The sequence below is a fragment of the Pristiophorus japonicus genome, chromosome 17 (assembly GCF_044704955.1).
Source record: "Pristiophorus japonicus isolate sPriJap1 chromosome 17, sPriJap1.hap1, whole genome shotgun sequence".
In the NCBI taxonomy this organism is placed as follows: Eukaryota; Metazoa; Chordata; class Chondrichthyes; family Pristiophoridae; genus Pristiophorus; species Pristiophorus japonicus.
Window position 1 is genome coordinate 14,885,715 of NC_091993.1, and position 26,632 is coordinate 14,912,346.

The 26,632-nt window shown below is 46.7% G+C and overlaps 1 protein-coding gene across 4 annotated transcripts in view; it reads left to right on the top strand.

Moving 5' to 3' along the window:
• myo5aa (myosin VAa) overlaps positions 1-26,632 on the top strand; it is a 203,929-nt gene that overhangs the window by 120,297 nt on the left and 57,000 nt on the right. For all 4 annotated transcript variants that reach the window (XM_070858409.1, XM_070858410.1, XM_070858411.1 and 1 more), the window contains 8 exons: positions 2,328-2,409; positions 4,073-4,213; positions 4,852-4,977; positions 8,177-8,260; positions 12,416-12,565; positions 14,957-15,054; positions 23,071-23,157; positions 23,336-23,444. In XM_070858409.1, coding sequence (XP_070714510.1) covers positions 2,328-2,409; positions 4,073-4,213; positions 4,852-4,977; positions 8,177-8,260; positions 12,416-12,565; positions 14,957-15,054; positions 23,071-23,157; positions 23,336-23,444 — 877 coding nt within the window. The remainder of the gene's footprint in view (positions 1-2,327; positions 2,410-4,072; positions 4,214-4,851; positions 4,978-8,176; positions 8,261-12,415; positions 12,566-14,956; positions 15,055-23,070; positions 23,158-23,335; positions 23,445-26,632) is intronic.

A 26,632-nucleotide genomic window follows, 5' to 3' on the forward strand; every position in this document is an offset into this window, starting at 1 on the left:
CTTGGGGCCCAGAAGAGGCGAGGGCCCAGGGGCAGCACGGGCCCAGCCCACATTGCGATATGTGCGCGCACTAGGTCCGTGCAGCAGAGCTGGTCTCCAGTCGTCTTGGGTAATCCTTGCCACTGGACCAAGACCTAGCTCTGTCAAGCCCGTGTAATGGCTGGTGTGCAACGGCCACCACACATTAAAAAAATCCACGCACAGGCATCTTCCACGCTTCAGGATGTAGTTCGGGATCTGGTATATTAGGTCCTTCATTGAAACACCTGTGAACTCATCCCTTTTTGGCGTGGAAGCAAGTCATCCTCGCTTCGAGGGACTGCCTATGATGATGATTTACTTTAACATTCTATTTGGCTGCTTGCTGCTCTGTACTGATTGGCTGCGTTGAGTGTCAAGACTCCTATGTCTCTTTCAACTTCATCCTTATATATTTTAACGTCATTCATGGAGCACAGGCCATCCATGTTTCTTTCCGATGTGTCGTACTTTATACTTACCCTCACTTAATGTCATCTGTCATGCATTGTTTTGCCCATTTAGGGTGTACTTTGTCCAAAATTGTTTTGTAATCGGTAAACTATCTCCTCCACTTTCACTGCCACTCCAGCTTCATAGTTTAGAGTTTCGTGGAAAAGGGCGAGTTAGAATGCATTTGTATGGGTTTATAAATCTATTTTACTTCAGGATAGAAGTGCAAAGCAACTGTGTTTTAAATCTATACCATGCCCGCACAGCCACATCATACTCAAATGGTGCGCGTTTATCATACTCCTATCATACTCTCTCTCCTCTGTCATTCACATATTACAACTATCGTACTCACAGTTGCACATATTACAAAGACTTCATTAATAAAAATAGTTTTGAGTTCTGCAAAGTTTACATGTTTTGTGGATCTGATGGGGAATTTACTGAAGTCCCTGACAGAATATTTTTCACTTTCTGTCCTCCACCATAAATTATCCCTGTGTTCCTTTCCAGTCTGGCTGGATTTGTGATCAGCGGCTGAAAGCGCGTGTGTCAGACTGCTCCTGGGTATCTCCAATTGCCTTGGTATGTCGGCCGCTGGGGTCTGAGAGGTACCACTCTGGTGGCATATTCCTGTCTGAGACGCTGAAGGTTCATTTGGCACTCCCCAGTCAGTGTGGCTCACATAAGGGTGCGGAGAGTAGTGGCAGATAGAATCTGCATCCTCCCACTTCGCAGTATGGAGTTATTGCTCCAACACTCAGCACCACCACGCTTCCCATTACACTGCCTGTAATACTGCAAGTTGACCACATTGATCAATTTGAAAAATTCATGGCAATTTCTCGAGTAGCTGACCTACCAGATTTAGTCACCCAGCGAGGGGGCCACTAGCAGCCCAGGCTCATAATGTGCATGTTTCTTGAAATGACACGAAATATACGGCACAGAAACAGGCCATTCGGCCCAACCAGTCCTTGCCAGCGTCATAGAAACATAGAAACATAGAAAATAGGTGCAGGAGCAGGCCATTCAGCCCTTCTAGCCTGCACCGCCATTCAATGAGTTCATGGCTGAACATGCAACTTCAGTACCCCCTGCCTGCTTTCACGCCAGACCCCTTGATCCCCCGAGTTGTAAGGACTTCATCTAACTCCCTTTTGAATATATTTAGTGAATTGGCCTCAACTACTTTCTGTGGTAGAGAATTCCACAGGTTCACCACTCTCTGGGTGAAGAAGTTTCTCCTTATCTCGGTCCTAAATGGCTTACCCCTTATCCTTAGACTGTGACCTCTGGTTCTGGACTTCCCCAACATTGGGAACATTCTTCCTGCATCCAACCTGTCCAAACCCGTCAGAATTTTAAACGTTTCTATGAGGTCCCCTCCCACTCTTCTGAACTCCAGTGAATACAAACTCAGTTGATCCAGTCTTTCTTGATAGGTCAGTCCCACCATCCCGGGAATCAGTCTGGTGAATCTTCGCTGCACTCCCTCAATAGCAAGAATGTCCTTCCTCAAGTTAGGAGACCAAAACTGTACACAATACTCCAGGTGTGGCCTCACCAAGGCCCTGTACAACTGTAGCAACACCTCCCTGCCCCTGAACTCAAATCCCCTCGCTATGAAGGCCAACATGCCATTTGTTTTCTTAACCGCCTGCTGTACCTGCATGCCAACCTTCAATGACTGATGTACCATGACACCCAGGTCTCGTTGCACCTTCCCTTTTCCTAATCTGTCACCATTCAGATAATAGTCTGTCTCTCTGTTTTTACCACCATTTTAACAAGAAGTTTATGTTTTTCTTTGAACTGCGGTTAATGTTCTTAATCTGTTTAATATTTTTCTGTAGGTTTGAGACTTTTGAAATAAACAGTTTTGAACAATTTTGCATCAATTATGCAAATGAAAAATTACAGCAGCAATTTAATATGGTAAGTAATGCCATATTAATTTGGAGTTCCTTTGTGTGTCTGTCAAAGTTTTATAACTGGCAGTTAGTTATCTCTTATCTGTACATATCTTCCTGCTGATGCCCAAGGGGGTAGAAATTAATCTTGGGCAGCAGCGCTAAACGGGCGATATTGCGTTGCCCACCTGCAGAGGAGAATGTTGGCCCTCGTGGCAGTGACTTGGAGTATGGAGTTCCATTCTGTATGGCAGGCAATTCATCAGCTGTTGAGCTTTTTGGGACGTGTTTTCTTTCATTGTATGCCTGAAGAGCTGCCAATATTACCAAAAAAACAGCAGAAAGCTTGAAAGAGTTGTACATGTGCTGGGCAAATGCAGCACTCCTAACGGTAGAATTAAAACAAGTTAGATCGCGGATTAGAAATTGTTGTGTGCGGTGCGCCCATTTTGGGATGTAAAATGATGCAAAACACCCCCAATTTAGCAGTGCTAAGGCCTGGGCCCAATCGGCACAGGTGTTGGTCTCGCTGCTAAATTCGTGCATTTTCTAATTATTCCGGCAGACACCTAAAATGGACTTTAGGCCCCTTAAATATGTTTAACGCCTCTTGACACAGCCCTCTACAAAATATGTTACCGATGGTGGGGGCAGGCATCGGGCCGATCTCGCTCAGGATTCTTTAGTGAGCCCCGCGACCACCAACTAAAGGGACGTTTAAATTTAAAAAGAAAATGAAATGGCTTTCTGTGGAGCCAGGAGGTGCAGGAGTGCTCTGTCCGACTCCACCATCCTGGCGATGATCCACCACATCCACCTCCTTCCCCCCTCCCCCCCCGCCCCTCCCTCCCCATGCCATTGCCTAATCCAACCTCCCTCTCAGAACGCCCGAGACCTGCTGCTGGAGGCCTGAAATAAATTTTTCGGGTGGGGCGAGCTGGCTGTGGGGACGCAACAGGCTCTGGCAGCTCCCCCGAAGATGTAGAATGAGGCTCAATTTTGGGCAGGCCTCGGTCCTCTCTGTTCCGCCGCGCGCTGCTTGCGAAAAAGGACCCAGACTAATTTCTAACCCTTCATATTGACAGTCTTTTAAATGCGAACTTGTGTAAGAGTTCTGGACCAATTACTGCAGCCAAATGTTGTTGCACAGTAAACTGCAGATGCATGCAAGAGTCATAATCATCAAATTCTAGCACTTTTCCCCATGGATAGGTTCTGGAGTCTTCATTCTACACAAGTAGAGCAGGTTCTGACATGTATTATTGCTGCCATATCAGTAGACGTGAATATATAGTATTGCTGTGAGCTGGGGAGGGGCTCGCTATTACACATGGACACATAATGCCAGTTGCCAATGGAATAAGGTCTGGTTTCTGCGTACTAGATTGAATTTTAAAAGCTGCCCTGAATAAGTGATGGAAACTGGTGGAGCTTTGCACTAGATAATCCAGCGAATTAGAATGTTATTCAGTGCAAGGCTTTTCCAAGGCTGCAGGTTTGACCATCAGTACAGTTCACCATAATGTTGAATACACTCACCATGTGCAGCCAGGTATAAACAGGCCCTTCCTCCAACATATTGCTGCTCTCCCTTTGGGCATATAAACAGAAGGTTATTTTTTGCCTCGTTAATACATTCAGAAGATTGTAAGCCAGGGATGACTGATGGAGATTTTTTTCCGTTCCAGCATGTGTTCAAGTTAGAGCAGGAGGAGTATATGAAGGAACAAATCCCATGGACACTAATCGATTTTTATGACAATCAGCCTTGCATCAACCTAATTGAAGCTAAACTTGGCATTCTAGACCTATTGGATGAAGAGTGCAAGGTAAGTCTCGACGATCATAAGTTGTTGGATTTTCGTTGAGTACTCGCCTCCTGCCTTGGTGTTGAGCTTTTTCAGTGGGTCAAATTGACCAAAACATATAAAATATTTGCGTCACTACATTTCAGACAGCAGAGGTTTGCCAATCTTTGCCCAGCTAGTTTTGACAGGCTTGTTCAGATGTGAAAGATCTCTTCCTATGTTACAAGTAGCTAACCATCATTGGGCCCAGATTCCGATGAGATACAGTCGCCAAGTGGTTGTGGTATTTGACTGACAGTCCAGAGCTTGCGAGTTCAAATCTGACCATGGCAGGTTGGGAATTCAAATTCAGTAAATCTAGTAATTTGTAGGCTGGGAGCAGATAAAATAATCACGTTGGCTGCCGGATTATTGTTTTACAAAAAAAGCCCCAACTGGTTCACTAATGTCCTTCAGGGAAGGGAATCGTTTCACTCCAATCCCACACAATGGAGTTGACCTCGGGGCTACTGGGCCTTGCCCGAGAACAAATATAAAATATTCATCCCTCGACTTTAAAATAGTTTTCACTTGAGATTATATCATTTCTATTCTAATTTCACCAAAGCACATTTTGATAATCATTCATGACTGGAGTTTTTCCATCTTTTTACATTAAGATGCCAAAAGGATCGGACGACACGTGGGCTCAGAAGCTGTACAACACTCACTTAAACAAGAGTGCGCTGTTTCATAAACCACGCATGTCAAACAAGGCCTTCATCATCCAGCACTTTGCTGATAAGGTAAAATGACTTTTTAATCATATTGGCCCTTGTGAAAGTGTGTAGATAATATGGTTTATTCCATTTTAAGAGATGGCACTGTGAAGCTTGGTGACCATTTGGTGATAACCACAGAAAACTATGTCTCCGTCTGTCTGTGTCTGCGTCTGTCTCTGTCTCTGTCTGTGTCTGCGTCTGTCTGTGTCTGCGTCTGTCTGTGTCTGCGTCTGTCTGTGTCTGCGTCTGTCTGTATCTGCGTCTGTCTGTGTCTGCATCTGTCTGTGTCTGCGTCTGTCTCTGTCTGTATCTGCGTCTGTCTGTGACTGCCTCTGCATGTGTCTGTGTGTAGGATTTGTATCATTTCTCGGAGATTGTGCACAGAGCCTCAAAGCTGCGGTTAACTCAGAAACACAGGCGCCTGTGACGCGAGGATCCTAATCCCCTTGATCCTGGCGGCTCAGTTGATCTTTGGTTGCCAAGGCAGCTTTGATACTACTGTGCTGCCATAAAAAATCATTCCTAATCTCTCCATATATATGTATGCTCGTGTGCAGGGTTTAACATCTCATCCGAAAGAATGAAAGGCGACGCTAGATAAGTACACGAGGGAGAAAGCAACAGAAGGATATACTGACAGGGTTAGATGAAGTAGGGAGGGAGGAGGCTTGTGTGGAGCATATGGACCAGCATGCTTCATTTCAGCCATCATCTATCATGTGAGCACCTGTGACTCTGCACCTGTGAAGGCAAAGGACATGAACCCTGGTCTGAAACCGTGGTGCTGTGTTTCCGACTGTGCACACTCATTGACTCGCTGTGTACTGCAGCTGTGTCATGGCTTGCAGGTTGATGCCATTGGCTAATCCAAAGGTTCGCTCATCCGCCTTTTAGTGGCGGTTCCTCCATCGAGGGTCCGACTACCCTCCTCCTGGTGCTCACTAACCCCAAGCCTTTGGCACTTTTTGGAGGTGGCCAGGTTACTTAACGGCCATTGGCTCTCAACATTGGCCAGTTACAGGTGACCAGCTAGGGTAGCAGCTTTTCACACCTGGCCTGACTGCAGCAATCAACAAAGAAAGACAGAAATGACTTGGATTAAACATAACACAGGAACAAAATTGCAATGGTGAGACTGAATTGGAAGAGTCAAAGGAAATGATATCCCATATTTTCCTTGTCCATTTTTGCAGCGGTCCAGTATGTGACACTGCTAAGACATTAAGCTATTTATGTTTCTCTTTGATGTATTTATCACATAGAAAATGAGTCTTGTTTTATATCTGAGTCTTCAATTGCTACCAGACTCCCTGCCCTGAACTTGCATCTCTCTCTCTCTCTCTCTCCTCGGCCACATCTCCCCAGCCACTCTCTTGGGTTGAAACAGATTGTTCGCAACCTCCCCGCCCTATTTGACCCTGAGCTAAGTTTCTGACCCCCATATTCTTCCCATCACAATGACCGTCCATTGCTGTCTTGGCCAGCAGCCTCCTTTCGTCCACCCTCCCTCAGACTGCAGTCTCGCACCAAGCCCCACTCACCCATTACCCCTGTCATCACATTGACTCCTGGTGCTCCAGTGTCTCAAATCATCATGTATCTATCATCCCTATCTCTGTATCCTCCTTCAGCCCTGCATCCCTCCTCCCAAAATCTCCGATCCTCCAACTGTTGCCATCCGCCCTTCCTTCGTCCCACCTTTGATGGCCGTGCCTTCAGCTGCCTGTGCCCCATGCTCTGGGATTCCCTCTCTGCCTCTCCTTTCTCTCCTCCTTTAAGACCTTAAAACCAACCACTTTAACCAAGCTTTTGGTCATACCATCCTAATATCCCCTCTGGCTCAATGTCTTTTTTTGACATTGTCTGTGGAGCACCTAAGGGCACTTTTTTAATGTTAAATGTGCTTTATAAATGCAAATTGTTGTCATATTAATTTCTGCATAAACGTAAACATAATTGTCCTGAATTTTGCTATAAGTTGGGGATTTATATACTTTTCACAGCGATGCAATGACCACATAACAGCTTCATTTGCTTGGAACAAAATCATTTCTACTGCGATTATTAACATCATGTGTACACTATGCTGCTTCACTGTGGGGTGGATGACTTGATTGTTCAGTGATTTCATCCAGTGAATATCTGAGCCATACAGGCTAGGAAGATCCCAGATTCAGTCTATGGTTTGTGTTGAGTTAGCTGCTCTCAGGCAGGAGAGAAGAATTGCAATTGGCCCTGGGTTAGGGAAAGGGCAATCTTTCTCCTGATCTAGACTTGACTATTCCAACGCTACTCCTGGCTGGCCTCCCACATTCTACCCTACGTAAACTTGAGGTGATCCAGAACTCGGCTGCCCCGTGTCCTAACTCGCACCAAGTCTCGCTTACCCATCAGCCCCTGTGCTCGCTGACCTTCATTGGCTCCTGGTTCGGCAGCGCCTCGATTTCAAAATTCTCATCCTTGTTTTCAAATCCCTCCATGGCCTCGCCCCTCCCTATCTCTGTAATTTCCTTCAGCCCCACAACCCCCCTGAGATATCTGTGCTCCTCTAATTCTGCCCTCTTGAGCATCCCTGATTATAATCGCTCAACCATTGGTGGCCGTGCCTTCTGTTGCTTAGGCCCTCAGCTCTGGAACTCCCTGCCTGAACCTCTCCACCTCTCTACCTCCCTATCCTCCTTTAAGACACTCCTTAAAACCTACCTCTTTGATCAAGCTTTTGGTCACCTGCCCTAATTTCTCCTTATGTGGCTCGATGTCAAATTTTTTGTGTCTCAAAATACTCCTGTGAAGCGCCTTGGGATGTTTTACTACATTAAAGGCGCTATATAAATACAAGTTATCGGTCACTATCCCGTGATCCCTGCTGGAAGTGTGTGCGCTGACACTGATTGATAACCGACTCAGGCATGTCATTCAGCCATGGCCAAATAGACTGCTTGCACTCATCATCAAAGATCATTCCTAAGTAATGGCCACTTCAGTCGCTTACTGGAGGGCGATTGCTTTTTACAGAACTGTACACCAGCAAGGGGTCAGTGCCTTCAGGAGAAAAATGGAGAGAAACGAAATTGGCCGAGCAAATTGGCAAAAAGAACAATGGCGCTGTTGGATAGTGTTTGTCTCAAATTGGTATACCACTCTTAAAACCCATTACAATTATTCATTGAAATGCCTCTTGTGTTCTTCCTGACGAATGCTGTTGGTTGCTTGTCTTTCACAGGTTGAATACCAGTGTGACGGATTTTTAGAAAAGAACAAAGACACTGTGTATGAAGAGCAGATCACGGTGCTGAAGGCGAGCAAGGTGAGCGCGGCTAACATTCTGAAACACCTCGCAGTTGTCGGTGTGAAAATCTAGAACCTGTTTTGATCTGGCTCTATTATTGCAGAAAAATTGGCACATTGTGTGTTACGTAGCATCGCACTGCTGACATAAAACTGCATCTCATCTGGCTATCTGTGAGCAATGCCACTGGGGAGAACTAGAAAAGATCATATTATACATTTAGATTTCCCTCCGTGCAGGTGAAATATGACGACTTGTCGCTAATGCAAAGTAAAATAAATGACGGAGAAAAATCGGCATTCTCACGTTATTTTATTAAAAGACAATTTTTTTTTAAAGAAAGCAAGCTGGAAATCCCATGATCCAGATTGTGGGAATCAAATTTCAGTGGGGTGGAGTTCCAAATCCAGGAGACGGGATAATTTAAATATTCGGGGTGGGTGCACACAGTGGAATAGCATAGTTGCCCACCCTACAGAAGAAGCAGATCTCGGAGTGCCACCCTGCTGCTCCGACAGAGGGCACCCATGGGTGCGATCAGGCCAAAGGGAGAAAATAATGATTCAAAAAAAAATCTCTCGATATTTGGCTTGCTGAAGTGAGGGTGATTGATCCTTCTGGTAGTGATTAGTTTTGGCCTTTGTAGCTGGAGGCCCCATTTCAGGCCGACAATGGGAGCTCTGCCTGCTCTCAGCGGATGTAGGGCCCATCCATGGCATCCTGGGAAGAATTCCCAGCGTAGTCTGGGAATGACCCCAGATGTGACCTCACAAGTTGTTCAGTGATGTAATGGGATGGGCACAAAAAGTGCCTGTACCCCAGGGGGCACAATTTCTCCGTTTGTACCTCACTGGGGTGGAATCCTGATTGTTCTGTGTCTTGCCAGAATCACATCCCAGCTGTCTCCTCCTGATTAGCACATTTGCTCCCGTAGCCTTTTCAAAAAAAGAAGCGATTTAATGAAATCCTGATTACAATATGATTACCAGTAGATCTCATGGGTTTTCAAAGGCAACCATTGACAAAACTGAATGTTGTGGTTAAATTACAATGAGTAAGTTGATTCAGAGAGCTGTGGGAGGCCCATTGTTTAATGGGGGACCACACGTCTGTACATTTTATTAAAGAAGTAAAGGGACCTCCAGGTGATGACATTGACTTGCTAGCCCTCCCCATCCCCCATGGCCCAGTGTGTAGCTAAATGACACAGAGCAAGGTGGTCCCAAGATTGATCCCCGGTCTGTACTAACTTATTAACTTACCTCCACTTGGGCAGCAGTACAACTGGTCCTCAACACACTGGGTTAGGGATGTAAAGATTGGCATGGATTCCTGTTCCTGGTTGCTCTCTGGCATCCCCTGCTGGAAGTGAATGTATGGGCGCTGGTCTTGTCTACAATGGTCCCTGCGGGTCAAAAGCCTACTGGCACTTGATGTCAATGGATCATGCATTGCCGTTGGCGACTTGGAATCGGTATCAAGGGACGATGGATATTTGTGGAACCATGTTTCAGCGAGGAGGGGACAGGAGGCGAGGGCAGAGAGAAAAATTGGAATAGCTGGGTGATAGGTGCTTTGGTTTTTTTTGTTAAATTTTCTGACTTAATGCTGATTGTTGTATTCTGTTTATTCTGTTTGATGCACTCGGATGTTTATTCTTCAGAAGGTAAAAGCCTTTAAAGTTTCCAGTTTGCATTTGTGGCTGTTGCAGGAGATGGAGAGCTCTACCCCTGCAGCTTCCTAAAAATCCAAAGCAGTGATGCTTGATATATGTGCTGCATGGCAATAATGAAGAGAGGCGGAATTAACCTCCTCCCACCTTCACAATATCCACCTTCTTAAAAAATTTACAGTGTTTAAAATGATGTATGCATAACTTGGCTCTCCTTTAGCTCAGTTGGTAAATTCAGTAACCTGCGTGATACTGAGTCCTTCCGAACCAGAGGTGCTCTGAGCTCATCCAGCATGTGGGTGGGCAGCACAGGGAGCAGGGGCAGCAACTGGCCTCGGGGGGGCCCTGGGCTAGGGAGGAAATATCAGCCACAGTCGCTGGAACCTGATCAATATCCAGTGAGTTTTGGTGAAATGTGCAAGTGTGTGGGTGTGAGGCAAGGGCAGAAGTGAGCTCGGTGGTGATCCTCCCACTGCCCCCTCTCCGTGGTCCAACCTCCTGCCCACAGGTGGATGAAGACCACCTGGGTGAGGTACTGGAAGGGGCCTAGGAGTCACAAAATCATACCCTGGCATGAGTCAGTGCTTTCAGGTCGAGAAGGTTGTAATTTAGAGGGCAGATACAGTTCACAAAATGTATTGAGTGCTGGATGAGTACAAAATAATGATTATGAACACAGCAACATAATTGCTTTCTGTTGCATAACAACAACTTACGGCACTCTGGAACTACACCGCATGATGGCTTTGCGAGTATTCCAGGTGTGCTTAGAAATGAGTGGGTTACAGTGAAATTGGAAAGCTCGCTTCTGTTCAAATGGTAAGTTGATCTCTCACCACTCCAGCCTCCTATATAATCCTGGAGGCTGCAGTTATACTGTCGGAACTGGAATACCACCTTCGGAGCAGCGCGAGCGGGCAGCGCCAATATGTTGCCTGTTGGCACCACTCCAAGCTTGAACTCGGTTCCGTGCCTCTGCGTGCTCGTAAATATCAACATTCGAAATCCCATCCGGGGGAATCGGCTCTGCTCTGTCATTAGAGTCGTAAAGGCAGTTGTGCTAATGAAGGTTTCAAGTGGAAATAAAAAAAACCTGACCTGTGGTCTGATCATCAATCAAGTCCATTCATTCCAAATCAGCTGAACCAGCGATGTGTATGAAGTAAAAGTGAATGGGTTGCAGAAACTCAGTCGATTGGTTCCACATCTCAGAACAGGCCTACAAAGCACTGGTTCGATTTGAGTTGGAGGCCTTTTTCCACAATGTACATTAAAGAAATGTACTGTCTGACATGGATGTCCAGGGTCTATCCTACCTGTTCTGGGGGGCTGTTTTGTTGGGTTGGTTCAGAGAAGGTGACGTGCTTCTATTTGCCATCCGACATGGGCCTGCCCCGCTCTGTACTGGTCCATGTTGTGGGGTTGAGGAGGGAACCCGTGAGCCTTCAGGAAGGGGTTCCAGACTGATTGGCACTTGTTCAGTTCGAGCTGGATTTGTAATGGTTCCCTTGATGAAATGAAGTCTGTCTTTATTTAAAAAAAAATATGCTTTCAGGATCTTTTCATAACACAGCTGGAGAATAGGTTGGAACATCACAGAGTCTAATTTCTGCAAATTAGATGGTCTGTACAGATTTGATCCAGTTCACCTTGGTGACTGGGTCATATCTTTGATGGCATTTAGAAACAGTAGTTTGCAGGAAATTTGCCTCCCTATATCTTCCCTATATGGGCCAGGGGGAGTCCCAAACTAGGGGTCATAAACTCGTCATTAATAAATCTAATAAGGAATTGAGAAACTTCTCTATCCAGAGAGTGGTCAGAATGTGGAACTCACAACCGCATGAAGTAGTTGAGGTGACTAGCTTCATTTAAGGGGAAGTTAGATAAGAACATGAGGGGGAAAGGAACAGAAGGATTTGCTGATAGGGTGGAAAGAGGTTCATGTGGAGCATAAACACCGACATGGACCTTGTAATGTACGTACCGGTGAGTATGCCCCAACGTTTGTAGAGCTGTTGAGTTGGGAGTGGCTTAGCCAGTCACGTGATGTTCACAAGACTCAATAAAACCCCAGCCAGTTGGGTTCAGGGGATCCTCGATGAGGCAGGTGGTTGTGAGCCTGGTGGATGAACTGTTAGTGTGATTGTTAAACCTTCGCTAAACTAGTTTTCAATAGCAATGTGTTGCTATGAATTCTTAAGCAAAGAACCCATGAAGCAAATACATTACAGGCCTGTTCCTATGCTGTAATTTCTATGTAATTCTCTGCAGTATAATTGGGTTATTATCAGTTGAGGGCCACAAATCCAATCCGTGACTTCCTTGAGGGCTATTTATAGAAATGCTGCCCCATGGAAAGATGGTTTGCGGGTCAGTGCCAACATCAAATGCAATATCTGCTTTCTGTGTGATTTTTTTTTCCAGCACAAGGGTGAGGACTGGGTGATCTGAAATGATTTCTGCTTTAACACTCTCTGTTGTAATTTGCACAAACCCAGTTAAATCTGCTTGCGGAGCTTTTCCAAGACGAGAAACCCGTCACCAGCCCAACTGGAGGTCGGCCCCCAGTTGCCAGGGCAACTGTGAAGTCTGCCAAGCCTAGAGCGCTGCAACCAAGCAAGGAGCACAAGAAATCGGTGGGACATCAGGTAAGTCTGGTGCTTCACGTGTACGTATTGCTGCTGAGCTATACTGTCGCGTAGTGGTTATATTACTGCACTAGTAATCCAGAGGCCCTCACTAATCAGACAATGAGGTCTAATCTCCCAATGGCAGTTTGAGAATTTGAATTCAGTTTGGGGAAAAAAAAATCTAGAAATAAAAAGCTGGTATCAGTCAAAATGACCATGAATTGCTGGTCTGTTGTACAAACACAACTGGTTCACGAATGTCCTTCAGTGAAGGAGACCTGCTGTCCTTACCTGACCGGGTCTATCTGTGCCTCCAGCCCCACACCAACATGGTCGACTGTTGACTACCATCTGAAGGGGCCTAACAAGCTACTCAGTTGTATCGGCAGAAGGCCTGTCACCATCTCTGGACAATAAATGCCAGCCTTGCCAGTCCCGCCCACATGCCGAGATTGGAAAAACAAAAGTGTGGCCTGATGGGAGACGCATGTACTGTTATGGGTGTGAAATTCCCCAGCGCCCTGTTTTGAGGGTGCTAGCCCAGTCGGGGAGGGACTTCCTGCGCCCGTCGTGCACGTCCCGCCCCGACCGCGGAATTGGAGTTACTGCCCCTGACGGGAAGTGTTAAAAGGGAAGGGCCGCTGCGCACCCTGCAGGCCCCCACTGGGCCACCAGGGCGGCGAGATGAGGCCGCAGCCCGGCTCCCGAGACGGAGTGCCGGGCTACACGATGGCGGTCCGGACCACGCCGCAGAGACTCCACACAGGCCGACCCGCGAGTCGGCCAAAACGGGAGATGGCGGCTCATGGCGCAGCGCACCTCCCCTTTAACTTCTGCCTCGCGAGTGGATGTCGGCCCAGTTCGCTAACCCGCAAGGCTGGCGCTGACCCTGCTCGCGGCGGCCTCGGGGGGCGCTGGCCAATTCCTGCCGCGTGGTGCTCAGGATGGCGTGCATGCCGATGACATCATTGCCTCCACTAACTCCTGTGCAATTTCGCCGGTAATGCCCTCAAACCCCTCCCCCCCCCCCCCCCCCCCGGGTGAAAACAGGTCTGCGCCCTATTAGCGCCCCCTGGAGGCGGACAACAGGAATTTCACCCCCTAGGTTTTTTCACGTGGAATATCACTGGTGGGCGCGTGTGCCAGTAATAATGTTCCCGGGGCACAGTCCTGCAGAACCAGGGGGAGGGTTCAAACTGGAACATTGCTGCTCCATTGCAGGGTGCAGGCAGACAACAATTCGAAGTTGCTCACTCTCTGGTCTGCTGTTAACTTAACAGCAATCGCTGTCTCTTGGTATACTTTCTATCCATTGGAAGGAATTGCAGGAGTTCCCTGACTGAGTCTGAGAGTGATGTCACTATGGGGGGAGGGCAGTCGCTTCTCTCTCAACTTTCACCCCCACTCCCCCAACATCTCGGAGCTGTGCGAAAAAGGTGTAGGCTTATGCCCAAATTATTTAAATTGCCGTTCCCTGGGATTTCAATTGGGGGCAGGGATATTGCTGTGTACAAGAGTCTGGGACCCTGTGGATATGAAGCACAAAGCAATTAGGGTTGTATTCTCGAGGCAAAATGATATTGTGGTTTGGTCCAAACATTGTAACTAGCACTACCATCATTGTTGCTTTTCCATTGTCTGAACCTGCAATCCATTGGATAATACAAAGCTGTTGTGTGTAAAGCGCTATTCCAGTTCTGCAAAGGGGTCCCAGTGACTTCTTACAGGAATAGAGGAGGGCGCTCAACACGAGTCATGTGAAACACTGTTGGCTCCTTTCATTCAGAGTCCTTCATGAATTATTCTCTCTCTTTTTTGTTTTTGTATGTTATTTTCTTCACTTGTTAGTGAGGTAGTTTTCTATCTGGCTTATGCCAATGCTGGTTGAAATGTGATGGCTCCCTTTCTCATTTTCAGATTTCTCTTTTTTCCCCCATTGCTGCCTTTGTTTGATTTCAATTGGACCCGTATTCCAGCTGTGTACCTTATGAATGGCTTGTTACATATTTTATTCTCTGCCCCCCATGTACCATTTGGTGATTTGAGAAGATGGCTATGCAGCCTATACCCAGGCCTCTCCCAGTACTGCTCGAGAACTGGCTGCTGAGAGGGAGATCAGCAGAACCAGTGAATATTGTCCGTGAATTTTCCAACCTCTTCCTCCCAAAAAAACAAGAGTCTCGTTGGTCAAACCGCCTTCTGACCATGACTCTCGAAGCCCACTTTTGAAGCCACTTGGTCAAGGTAGTGGAGAGCACATGGTAACCATGGAAACCCAACAAGGAGTCGGGGGAGCGGGAGAGAGAAAATTAAGAGAAAAAATCCTGGCATATTTAAGGAGAGAGAAAAATTTAAAGATGTTCCACCAATTTTGCTAATTAATATTGGTTTCATATTCATTTCTTGCAGTTCCGTAACTCCCTTCACCTGCTGATGGAGACCCTTAATGCTACAACACCTCACTATGTGCGATGCATTAAACCCAATGACGACAAATTTGCTTTCACGTAAGCCGAACTAAATGTGCTTTCATTCTCACCTTATTAACCTGTGGCATTGTGTGTGTTGAAGTTGTTTGTCACTGAGTCTGGAGAATGCTTTATACAGTGTAATTCTGCAAGCCTTGTACCAGACCAGCATTTGTGTTGGGCTAAAATAGAAAGTTGTGTAAATAGATCCAGAATATATTTATGGTTTCTTTTATCCAACAAAAAATAAATGTCCTGCGAGTGTTGCTGGTTGTTGATCAGAATGTTGCAGCTGCAATGTAATTTAGTTTGATGCGAGTATATTCATGACAGACTGCACATCTCTCAAGTCTCCAGCCCACAATCACAGCGGAAAGTGATGGTTGCACTAAAATCCCATTTTATGACCTTTTGGATTCAGTGATTTTTTTGTTGTTGTTGTAATTAACGCTGTGCAGCCCGTTCTCTAAAGTCATTCACGGGATGTGGGTGTCGCCGGCAAGGCCAGCATCTATTGCCCTTCCCTAATTGCCCTCGAGAAGGCAGTGGTGAATGAAACGTGGATTTTTCGAAGATTGAAATTTTCACTTAAAGGAGCTGTGTACTTTTTTTATTAAGTACATTTTTATTTATTTGTTCTTGGGATGTGGGCAATGCCGGCAAAGCCAAATTTATGGCTTAACCCCAGCTGCTCTGAGGAAGTGATGATGGTGGGTCTTTCCCGTGACCCAGTGGTGATGGGTCTTTCCTGTGACCCAGTGATGGATCTTTCCCGTGACCCAGTGGTGATGGATCTTTCCCGTGACCCAGTGGTGATGGATCTTTCCCGTGACCCAGTGGTGATGGATCTTTCCCGTGACCCAGTGGTGATGGATCTTTCCCGTGACCCAGTGGTGATGGATCTTTCCCGTGACCCAGTGGTGATGGGTCTTTCCGTGACCCAGTGGTGATGGATCTTTCCCGTGACCCAGTGGTGATGGGTCTTTCCGTGACCCAGTGATGGTGGGTCTTTCCCGTGACCCAGTGGTGATGGGTCTTTCCCGTGACCCAGTGGTGATGGATCTTTCCCGTGACCCAGTGGTGATGGGTCTTTCCGTGACCCAGTGGTGATGGATCTTTCCCGTGACCCAGTGGTGATGGGTCTTTCCGTGACCCAGTGGTGATGGATCTTTCCCGTGACCCAGTGGTGATGGATCTTTCCCGTGACCCAGTGGTGATGGGTCTTTCCGTGACCCAGTGGTGATGGATCTTTCCCGTGACCCAGTGGTGATGGGTCTTTCCGTGACCCAGTGATGGTGGGTCTTTCCCGTGACCCAGTGGTGATGGGTCTTTCCCTTGACCCAGTGGTGATGGATCTTTCCCGTGACCCGGTGGTGATGGGTCTTTTCCGTGACCCAGTGGTGATGGGTCTTTTCCGTGACCCAGTGGTGATGGGTCTTTTCCGTGACCCAGTGGTGATGGGTCTTTCCCGTGACCCGGTGGTGATGGGTCTTTTCCGTGACCCAGTGGTGGTGGGTCTATCCCTTGACCCGGTGATGGTGGGTCTTTCCCGTGACCCAGTGATGGTGGGTCTTTCCCGTGACCCGGTGGTGATGGGTCTTTCCTGTGACCCGGTGGTGATGGGTCTATCCCGTGACCCAGTGATGGTGGGTCTTTCCTGTGACCCGGTGATGGTGGGTCTTTTCCGTGACCCAGTGATGGTGGGTCTTTCCCGTGACCCGGTGATGGTGGGTCTTTCCCGTGACCCAGTGGTGATGGGTCTTTCCCGTGACCCAGTAGTGGTGGGTCTTTCCTGTGACCCGGTGGTGATGGGTCTATCCCTTGACCCGGTGATGGTGGGTCTTTCCCGTGACCCAGTGATGGTGGGTCTTTCCCGTGACCCAGTGATGGTGGGTCTTTCCCGTGACCCGGTGATGGTGGGTCTTTCCCGTGACCCGGTGGTGATGGGTCTTTCCTGTGACCCGGTGATGGTGGGTCTTTCCCGTGACCCAGTGGTGATGGGTCTATCCCTTGACCCAGTGATGATGGGTCTTTCCTGTGACCCGGTGGTGATGGGTCTTTCCTGTGACCCGGTGGTGATGGGTCTTTCCCGTGACCCAGTGGTGATGGGTCTATCCCGTGACCCGGTGGTGATGGGTCTTTCCTGTGACCCGGTGGTGATGGGTCTATCCCGTGACCCGGTGGTGATGGGTCTATCCCGTGACCCGGTGGTGATGGGTCTATCCCTTGACCCAGTGATGGTGGGTCTTTCCCGTGACCCGGTGGTGATGGGTCTTTCCCGTGACCCGGTGGTGATGGGTCTATCCCGTGACCCGGTGGTGATGGGTCTTTCCTGTGACCCGGTGGTGATGGGTCTTTCCCGTGACCCGGTGGTGATGGGTCTATCCCGTGACCCGGTGGTGATGGGTCTATCCCTTGACCCGGTGATGGTGGGTCTTTCCCGTGACCCAGTGATGGGTCTTTCCTGTGACCCGGTGGTGATGGGTCTATCCCTTGACCCAGTGGTAATGGGTCTTTCCCGTGACCCGGTGGTGATGGGTCTATCCCTTGACCCAGTGATGGGGGGTCTTTCCCGTGACCCAGTGGTGATGGGTCTTTCCCGTGACCCAGTAGTGATGGGTCTTTCCCGTGACCCAGTGGTGATGGGTCTTTCGTGTGACCCAGTGGTGGTTCCTCGGTGGTGGTAGGAATTTCCAAGATACTGACCCAGTGATCACTTTCCATCTGCTCCCATTCTTGCTGAGAGAAAAAGTCATTTTTCTTTGAACTCCATGGGCTAAAAATGTGTTTGTTAGCGCCCGAGAGGGGTGCTAGTGGGCTGCTAAGCGCTTGCCGCCCGAGTGCCATGCTGTCAGTGCCTGCCGCGAACTTCTAGCACCACCCACTTGGTGATGTCATGAGTGTGCAGTGCCACGTTAGAGCTATGACCCCATACTGCACTCCTTTCGCCTGTTGTAGCGCCTGACGCCATCATCGACCGACAGGCAGGCGTTCCGTGGCAGCTCCCAGGACGCTATGTTAGAACAGGAGCAGGTGGGTGTTCAGTGTAAAACCTTTGAACATTGCTGTGATTCTCTGAGGTCTGACATTCTGCTGCTGATGTTTCCAATGGTCCCTTCAGCTTTCTCTCATTTTTCGGGTATTCCAGCTGACCTCCCCTTTAGGCGCGTGGATGCTGGTTTCCTAGCACCAGAACCTCATTATAGGAACATAAGAAATAGGAGCAGGAGTAGGCCATACAGCCCCTCGAGCCTGCTCCGCCATTCAATAAGATCATGGCTGATCTGATCATGGACTCAGCTCCACTTCCCCGCCCACTCCCCATAACCCTTTATCTCCTTATCGTTTAACTGTCTATTTCTGTCTTAAATTTATTCAATGTTCCAGCTTCCACAGCTCTTTGAGGCAACGAATTCCACAGATTTACAACACTGAGAAGAAATTTCTCCTCATCTCCGTTTTAAATGGGCGGCCGCTTATTCTAAGATCGTGCCCTCTAGTTCTAGTCTCCCCTATCAGTGGAAACATCCTCTCTGAATCCACCTTGTCAAGCCCCCTCATAATCTTATACGTTTCGATAAGATCACCTTTCATTTTTCTGAATTCCATTGAGTAGAGGCCCAACCTACTCAACCTTTCCTCTTAAGTCAACCCCCTCATCACTGGAATCAACCTAGTGAACATTCTCTGAACTGCCTCCAAAGCAAATATATCCTTTCGTAAATATGGAAACCAAAACTGCACGCAGTATTCCAGGTGTGGCTTCACCAATACCCTGTACAGCTGTAACAAGACTTCCCTGCTTTTATACTCCATCTCCTTTGCAATAAAGGCCAAGATTCCATTGGCCTTCCTGATCACTTGCTTTACCTGCATACTATCCTTTTGCGTTTCATGCACAATGTCCCCAGGTCCCGCTGTACTGCAGCACTTTGCAATCTTTCTCCATTTAATAATAACATGCTTTTTCTGCCAAAGTGCATGACCTCACACTTTCCAGCATTATATTCCATCTGCTAAATTTTTGCCCACTCACTTAGCATGTCTGTATCCTTTTGCAGATTTTTTGTGTCCTCCTCACACATTGCTTTTTCTCCCATCTTTGTATCATCAGCAAACTTGGCTACGTTACACTCAGTCCCTTCTTCCAAGTCGTTAATATAGATTGTAAATAGTTGGGGTCCCAGCACTGATCCCTGCGGCACCCCACTAGTTATTGATTGCCAACCAGAGAATGAACCATTTATCCCGACTCTCTGTTTTCTGTTAGTTAGCCAATCCTCTATCCATACTAATATATTACCCGCAACCCAGTGAACTTTTATCTTGTGCAGTAACCTTTTATGTGGCACCTTGTCAAATGCCTTCTGGAAGTCCAAATACACCACATCCACTGGTTCCCCTTTATCCACCCTGTTCGTTACATCCTCAAAGAACTCCAGCAAATTTGTCAAACATGACTGCCCCTTCATAAATCCATGCTGACTCTGCCTGACCGAATTTTGCTTTTCCAAATATCCTGCAGCGCTACCCTTAGTGCTCCACTCCCCTCTTGGGGCGCTAATACTGAATATCCCGGTTGGAGACGGTAAACATCGGCCGGTGCTAAAATTAGCGCCCAGACGGTATCAGCATCTCAAAGCAGGCTATAACGAATTTCTCCCCAATTGTATTTTGAAGCGTTAGGAAACCAATCCCCTATCGCAGCTGAATTCCTCCCCTCCATTAGCCCTGCACTCGGAGCGATGGTCATGACAATTGTTGTGTCTGTCTCTGTAGCTCAAGCGCGTGGGAAACGGGATCAGGATCCTGGTGGGTTCCCTCAGCCCACCCACACGGAGGCAGGGGCTACTGGCTAAAGACCCTTCACTTGTAACATTTTAAACTAAAGCTTGTCGGTGGAACCACAACAATAATGTAGGTGTGTCAAATACAGCTTCTTTAAACATTCCCAGTAACTGTTTATAAAAATTGCTTGCGGTAGACTTTCCTTTCTCTGAACCTCATCCTTTGCAATCACCTACAGTGGTAGATTGCTTGATAATCTTTGGGGGATCAGTGAGTATTTATACAGAAACTTCCCTCAGGAAATGAAATGGGCACAGTAGAGTTCACGATGGGCCAGATTGTACATAGCCTGTGGATGGAGAGAGTTTGTTGAGCTTCTCCCAGAGGGTTGTGAATCTGTGGAATTCTCTGCCCAAGGAAGCAGTTGAGGCTAGCTCATTGAATGTATTCAAGTCACAGATGGATAGATTTTTAACCAATCAGGGAATTAAGGGTTACGGGGAGCGGGCGGGTAAGTGGAGCTGAGTCCACGGCCAGATCAGCCGTGATCTTGTTGAATGGCGGAGCAGGCTCGAGGGGCTAGATGGCCTACTCCTGTTCCTAATTCTTATGAGCTGAATGGCCGTTTCCTCACTCTGTGCGCCACCTTCTCTTAAAAGTACAACACATAACTCGGAAATGATACTAGTTAAAAAGCATAATGAGCGGGGATTGAAAAATAATCTTTCACAATGATGCATAATCAGAGGAAATTCGCCATTGTAAAGGTTTCTCCAACTCTGTTTCTGAACTGAGTTTCGTCGTCTTCATCCCCTCGAAAAAATTTGGCAGATGCGCTGTACTTTCAGAGCCGAAAACCACTGGGCATTCAAATCAGCAGTTCTGACATCGGGTCATCGACCCGAAACGTTAACTCTGTCTCTCTCCACCGATGCTGCCTGCCCCGCTGAGATTTCCAGCGTTTTCTGTTTTTATTTCAGATTCCAGCATCTGCAGTATTTTGCTTTTGTGTTAGTGTGGGAATTCAAACCCGGTTGTGTGAGGGGGGGGGGGGGGGGGAGGGGGAGAACAGTTTGATTCAGGTTGTCCCCATTTGCGGCATTTTGAAAGCACGAGAGGCTCTTTCTATTGTCAAACAGCTGTGCAGCTCACCATGTTGTCCCATTTAACCACGGATTTGCATGTTGTCCCCTTTAACCACAAATTTGCATTTTGTCCCATTTAACCATAAATTTGTATTTTGTCCCATTTAACCACAAATTTGCATATTGAGCAGCTGCAAAACTGGCACCGAAGCTGAATAAAGAGCGGTTGTGTAAGTGGGGCGACGGATCATTAACAAAGGAGAAGTCCTGTTTTTAACCCAAGTTTTAGGCGAATGGTTTAATGGAGGTCAGTAGTTCCTCGATAGCTGACCTGCAATGTCAGATTCACAGTGGGAATAGTTGAATTCTCAGTCTGTCTGTGCGTTGAGTGGGGAAGATGGCCTCCCTTATAAATGACAAATAAATCACGAAGATCATTCTCACGAACAGGGCATGGGTGTGTTTTAAGGACAGTTTGCAGTCTGATGTTCTACCAAGTCATTGAGACACTCAATAATTTAAGAAACGTAATAAATTTGACGAACACGTTAGAAAATGAACTGATCAATTCATCTAAGCCCCCAGATTCTTGGGGTCTGTGTAGCATATCAAATAGACACAGTGCTGTTCATGAATAGACTCTTAACTCAAAGCGCCAAAATTCAGCTGGTCTGCTAATTCAATATTTTTAGCGCTTCGCTGTGTTATTTGCATTGCTTAATTCAAATTGTTGGATAATTCATTTTTTATTGTGTAAAAATGACAATCATCAGGAGCAGATTGTAGCTGGGATATTCCATTGATGTGCTCCTCCTTATCCAACATAAATGTGTAGCAATTGCACTGTGGGGAAGCGGCAGTGCAGAAGTTATTCAGTGTTGCCCATCACGAGAACTGTTCCTACTGCAGAGGGAACAGAGAACATGTAATGACTGACATTGGCAGCTGGTGAGAGCTGCAGTACTTTGGGCTGTTGCTGTTTAATGTCCCAATGCCCACTCCTCTCCAGAGGTGACGCAAGAGCTTCAAGCTATGTGACTCATTTCAGATCAGGATGGAATATGATTTTTTAAAATATTTCTCTGTGATAGTTTTATAAATTTCATTGGAGAGTTTTTGAGCTCATAAAAGCACAATTTAAAAGGAAGATGAAGTGACGACTTTCACTCTTGAAATCTGCACATAGATCAATTTCTCTGTTAAAAGGTGAAGCAAGAGCCCAAACTCCAAATGATTAACCCTGTAACTCTGAAGCATGTTTATATGGTTGGATGTTGACAAATGAGAAAGTGGTTTGCATTTTGGATCAGGCTATCAATAAACTGCATAAGGATAGCCAGTTTAACAAAGGCTTCATCAATCCACCGAGAATTTAAACTGAAAAAAATTCCGAAGTTTGGCATTAATGTGATTAAACTTCAAAAATGTGCTGCTGGTGAAATTTGGTCCTAAATTGACTACATTTGTTTGTGCTGAGCAACCTAGCAATGGGATACTATCTTTGTCTGCAGTGTGTACATGACTATGTGTAGTGGTGACCATGGTCATCTGTGTAGTGGTGGACATGGTCATCTGTGTAGTGGTGACAATGGTCATCTGTGTCGTGGTGACTATGGCCATCTGTGTAGTGGTGACCATGACCATGTGTGGACATGACCATGTGTAGTGGTGGACATGACCATCTGTGTAGTGATGACCATGACTGTAACAAAACAGGGGCCAAAGTTGCCTCCATAGTAAACAATGTTGCCACTTTAGAGTGGATTATGTTTGCTGTTTGGGTCTGAAGTGTATTCTTTCACTGCAGTAATTGGGGTTACAAATTGGATTATTGCATGACCGGGCAACACCATTCGCCGTCTCAACATTCTTTGCTCAATTGACTCTTAGAGTAGGAGAGGAGATGAATACGAGCTCACTGTATGATTGTGACTGTAAAGTGACTGGAACCTTGGGCCCAAGTATTACCCTTTACCGACTTTGGGCCGAGTTCAGAAACCTTCTAGTTGAAGCCTCGAGTTGAACATCCTTCTCGCTGGAGCTAAAATTCTCCGCAGGTCTTTTAATTGTCCGTTTTTGAAATTTGAATTCCTTCAGTTTAAAGTCTGGCCGGGCTAGTTCATCTGATCATTTGGTATCTCTGTCGATAACATTAACTTGACCTCTAAATGTGTTTCCGTAGGTTTGATCCGAAACGGGCAGTGCAACAGCTGCGGGCCTGTGGTGTGCTGGAAACCATTCGGATAAGTGCTGCCGGCTTCCCGTCCAGGTAGTGTGAACCAGCCAGAAGGAATCTGGAAATCCCATTCTTTCGTCATGTGAGGTGGTCTTAGACCAGCGTTGCTCTGAGGCATTTTTTATTTGAGGTTTATGTTCATGTTTTGCGCTTTGTGCATTTTTACTGCGAACTTGAAAGTCTTTGATCCATTGAGTTTTTGGGTTTTCAGGTGGACGTATCAAGAATTCTTCAATCGCTATCGTGTCCTGATGAAGCAAAAAGATGTCCTCAGTGACAAAAAGTTGACGTGCAGAAATGTCCTGGAAAAGTTAATAAAGGTGATCATTTGAATCATGCGGACTTAGCCATTGTTCTTTTCCTTAACCGTTCAATGCAGGCTTAATGTTTTCATAGATATATAGTAATGGTCAATCATAGTGTTTTGGGCAGAAGAGCATTGGTCCATCTAGCCTACCCTTCTAACTGTCCCATCCACTTCCTTACTGTTCCCAGTTTTCAATTTCCACAGGAAAACTAACTATTTCCCTGCCCTCAATTTTCCCTGAATGTGGTGACACATGCTGGGGCAGGTAGCTCTCTGGAACCTTGTCCAAGTGCTTATTCTTCTTATGAGACCACATACACAATTAAGCTAATGACAACTTGCATTTATATCGTGCCTTTAACATAGAAAAGCATCCGAAGGTGCTTCACAGAGGCATAATAAGAAAAACAATCAGCCAAAGGAGGAGATATTAAGAGGGGTGGACAAAAGTTCGTCAAGGAGGATCTTAAAGAAACAGAGGGTGGCTGAGGAAGGGAATTCCACGCATGGGACCCAGGTAGCTGAAGACACGGTCGCCAATAGTGGAGGATGTGCAACGGACTGGAACAAAATAATGGAGAGTTGGGGGCATGTAGGCTGTGGGAGGTTATAGAGATTGGGTGGGGGCAGTTTATGAAGAGATTTAAACATGAGTATGAGAATTTTAAATTTAAGGTGTAGGTAAGCAAGGATAGGAGTGATGGGCGAGCCAGACTTGGTGAGGTATAGGATACAGGTAGCAGAGTTTTGGATGAGCTGAGGTTTATGGAGGATGGAACGTATTGGAATAGTCGAGTCTGGAAGTGATGGATGAGAGTTTCTGCAGCAGATGGACTGAGGTCGGGCCAGAGGTGGTAGATATTATGCTGGTAGAAATAGGCGATGTTTGTGATGGAGAGGATGCTGGGACTACCCTTGCTTGGTTGCACTCCTACCTATCCGATCATAGCCAGAGCATCTCGAGCAATAACTTCTCTTCCTATCCCAACACCATTACCACTGGAGTCACCTAGGGTTAACCGTGGCTCCCTTTTCTTCCTCATCATGAGGGGTCAACAGAGTAGATAGAGAGAAACTGTTCCCATTGGCAGAAGGGTCGAGAACCAGAGGACAAAGATTAAGGTGATTGGCAAAAAAAACCCCAAAGGTGACGTAAGAAAAAACTTTACATGCGAGTGGTTAAGATCGGGAATGCATGACCTGAAAGTGTGGTGGAGACTTAATCTTATCTTTCAAAACGGAGTTGGATATCTGAAGCAAAAAAAAGGGCTACAGGGAAAGGGCAGGGGAGTGGGACTAGCTGGCACGGGCTTGACGGGACGAAAGGCTGCCTTCTGTGCTATAACCATTCTATCATTCTGTCTACATGCTGCCCCTTGGCAAATTCACCCTCGGATATGGGGTCAGCTTCCACATAAAGGCTGATGATTATTGGCTTCTTGCCACTGTCGTAGGCTGAACCAGACTGTTCGCAATCTCAGCGTCCTATTTGACCCTGAGCTAAGCTTTTGACCCCATATCCTCCCAAGGACAAAAAAAAAACCTCCTTCCACCTCCGTTATGTTGTCTGCCTCTGCCCTTACATCAGTCCAACGGTTCCTGAAACCCTAATTCGTGGTTTTGTCAAATCCAGGCACAACTATTGCAATGCTGTCCTTACACAGACTACAATCTGAAACTTCAACTTATTCAAAACTCTGCTGCCCATATTGCATCCCGCTCTCCTTCCTGCTTGCCCATCACCTCTGTCCTTGGTGACCTCTGGTGGCTCTCGCGCCTCAAAATTAAAATGATTATCCCTCTGTTTAAATCCTATCATGGCCTTGCCTCTTCCTATCTTTGTAACCACCTACAGCCCCATCTCCACGAACTCTGTGTTGCTCTGGCCTCCTTTGGTGGCCCACGATTGGTGGCTATGCCTTCAGCTGTCTAAGCCTCATGCTCTGGGATTCCCTGCCTCGACTCCTCCACCTCCCTCTCCTCTTGTAATACGATAATTAATATCCACTTCTTTGACAGCCTTCCTGCTGTCGTTGTCTTCGGCTCGGTATTATTTTTGTCTGATTACGTTTGTCTTTCTGTATTAAAGGCAGCATATAAACGCCAAGTTATTTTTGATGATATGGGGTTGAATAGGGTGCTGCGGTTGTGAGCAGTCTGTTCAACTCGGGACAGCGGCCAGGGAGGGGGATGGAATCGGCGCCAAGGATATGGAGACTGTAGTGGGAGCCAAAGACCGTGGCTTTGGCCTTCCCAATATTTAATTGAAGGAATTTGCGGCTCATCCAAGATTGGATGTTGGACAAGCAATTTGACAACACTGATGGGGCCGAGAGGTGGAACTGTAGAGCTGTGTGCTGTCAGAGTATTAGTACTGAAATTTATTGTGGGGTGGGGGGGGGGCGAGGGAGGGAGGGAGGGAGCGGGAGGGAGCGGGAGGGAGCTGAGCACAATCCTGACCTCAAGTACATGATTTTAGCAGGTCAATGGAAAGCAAACTGACAGCCGAGACTGATTTCCACACTCCCACTCTCGACCCAGTGCCTAGCCCTGAGATATGGAGATTAATTGTACTGAAATACCACCAAGATAATAATCAAGGAGAACCTTACTGGAATTCCTTTGATATGAAATAGGCATCTAGTATAGTCTGAGATTCACTACGTGCACTTGCTGCTGCTCTTACTCTGCTGGGAACATAATTATAGCATGGGAAATTATTCTCCGCTCTGATGTTTTTATTAGCGATTGCAGTCTCACCAAAATAATACTGGTGACAGTTTTGCTCTGAGAGTTCCACAGTTCTTTTTACACTGAGAAACGTTGGTGAACGGCCGTAATGCTGGGCTCTGGCAAGGTTCAAATAAAAGAGAAGACAAAATACAGCAAGAAGCAGAGGTTGGGTTTTATAAATCTTCAGTCACTAATTGCTCTGCCAACCTGACCAATGCAGTCACTCAGTAAGTGATTATAAAGGTCCGTGCTGAAGTTTATCAAAGGTGCTCATTTGACATCCTGTGTAATTTGAGGACAATCTGTGGCTAATTTCAGTTCAAGTGTGTTGACAGACAGGCACCTGTGTTTATATCTGTACCTGTGAACTTTTTCAGTCTTGAGTAACGCTGGTTAGATTCAGGATGTGTATGAGGGCTAGGAAGAAGGGGAAAGATTTTTCAAATTGTATGTGGATCTTCCATGGTA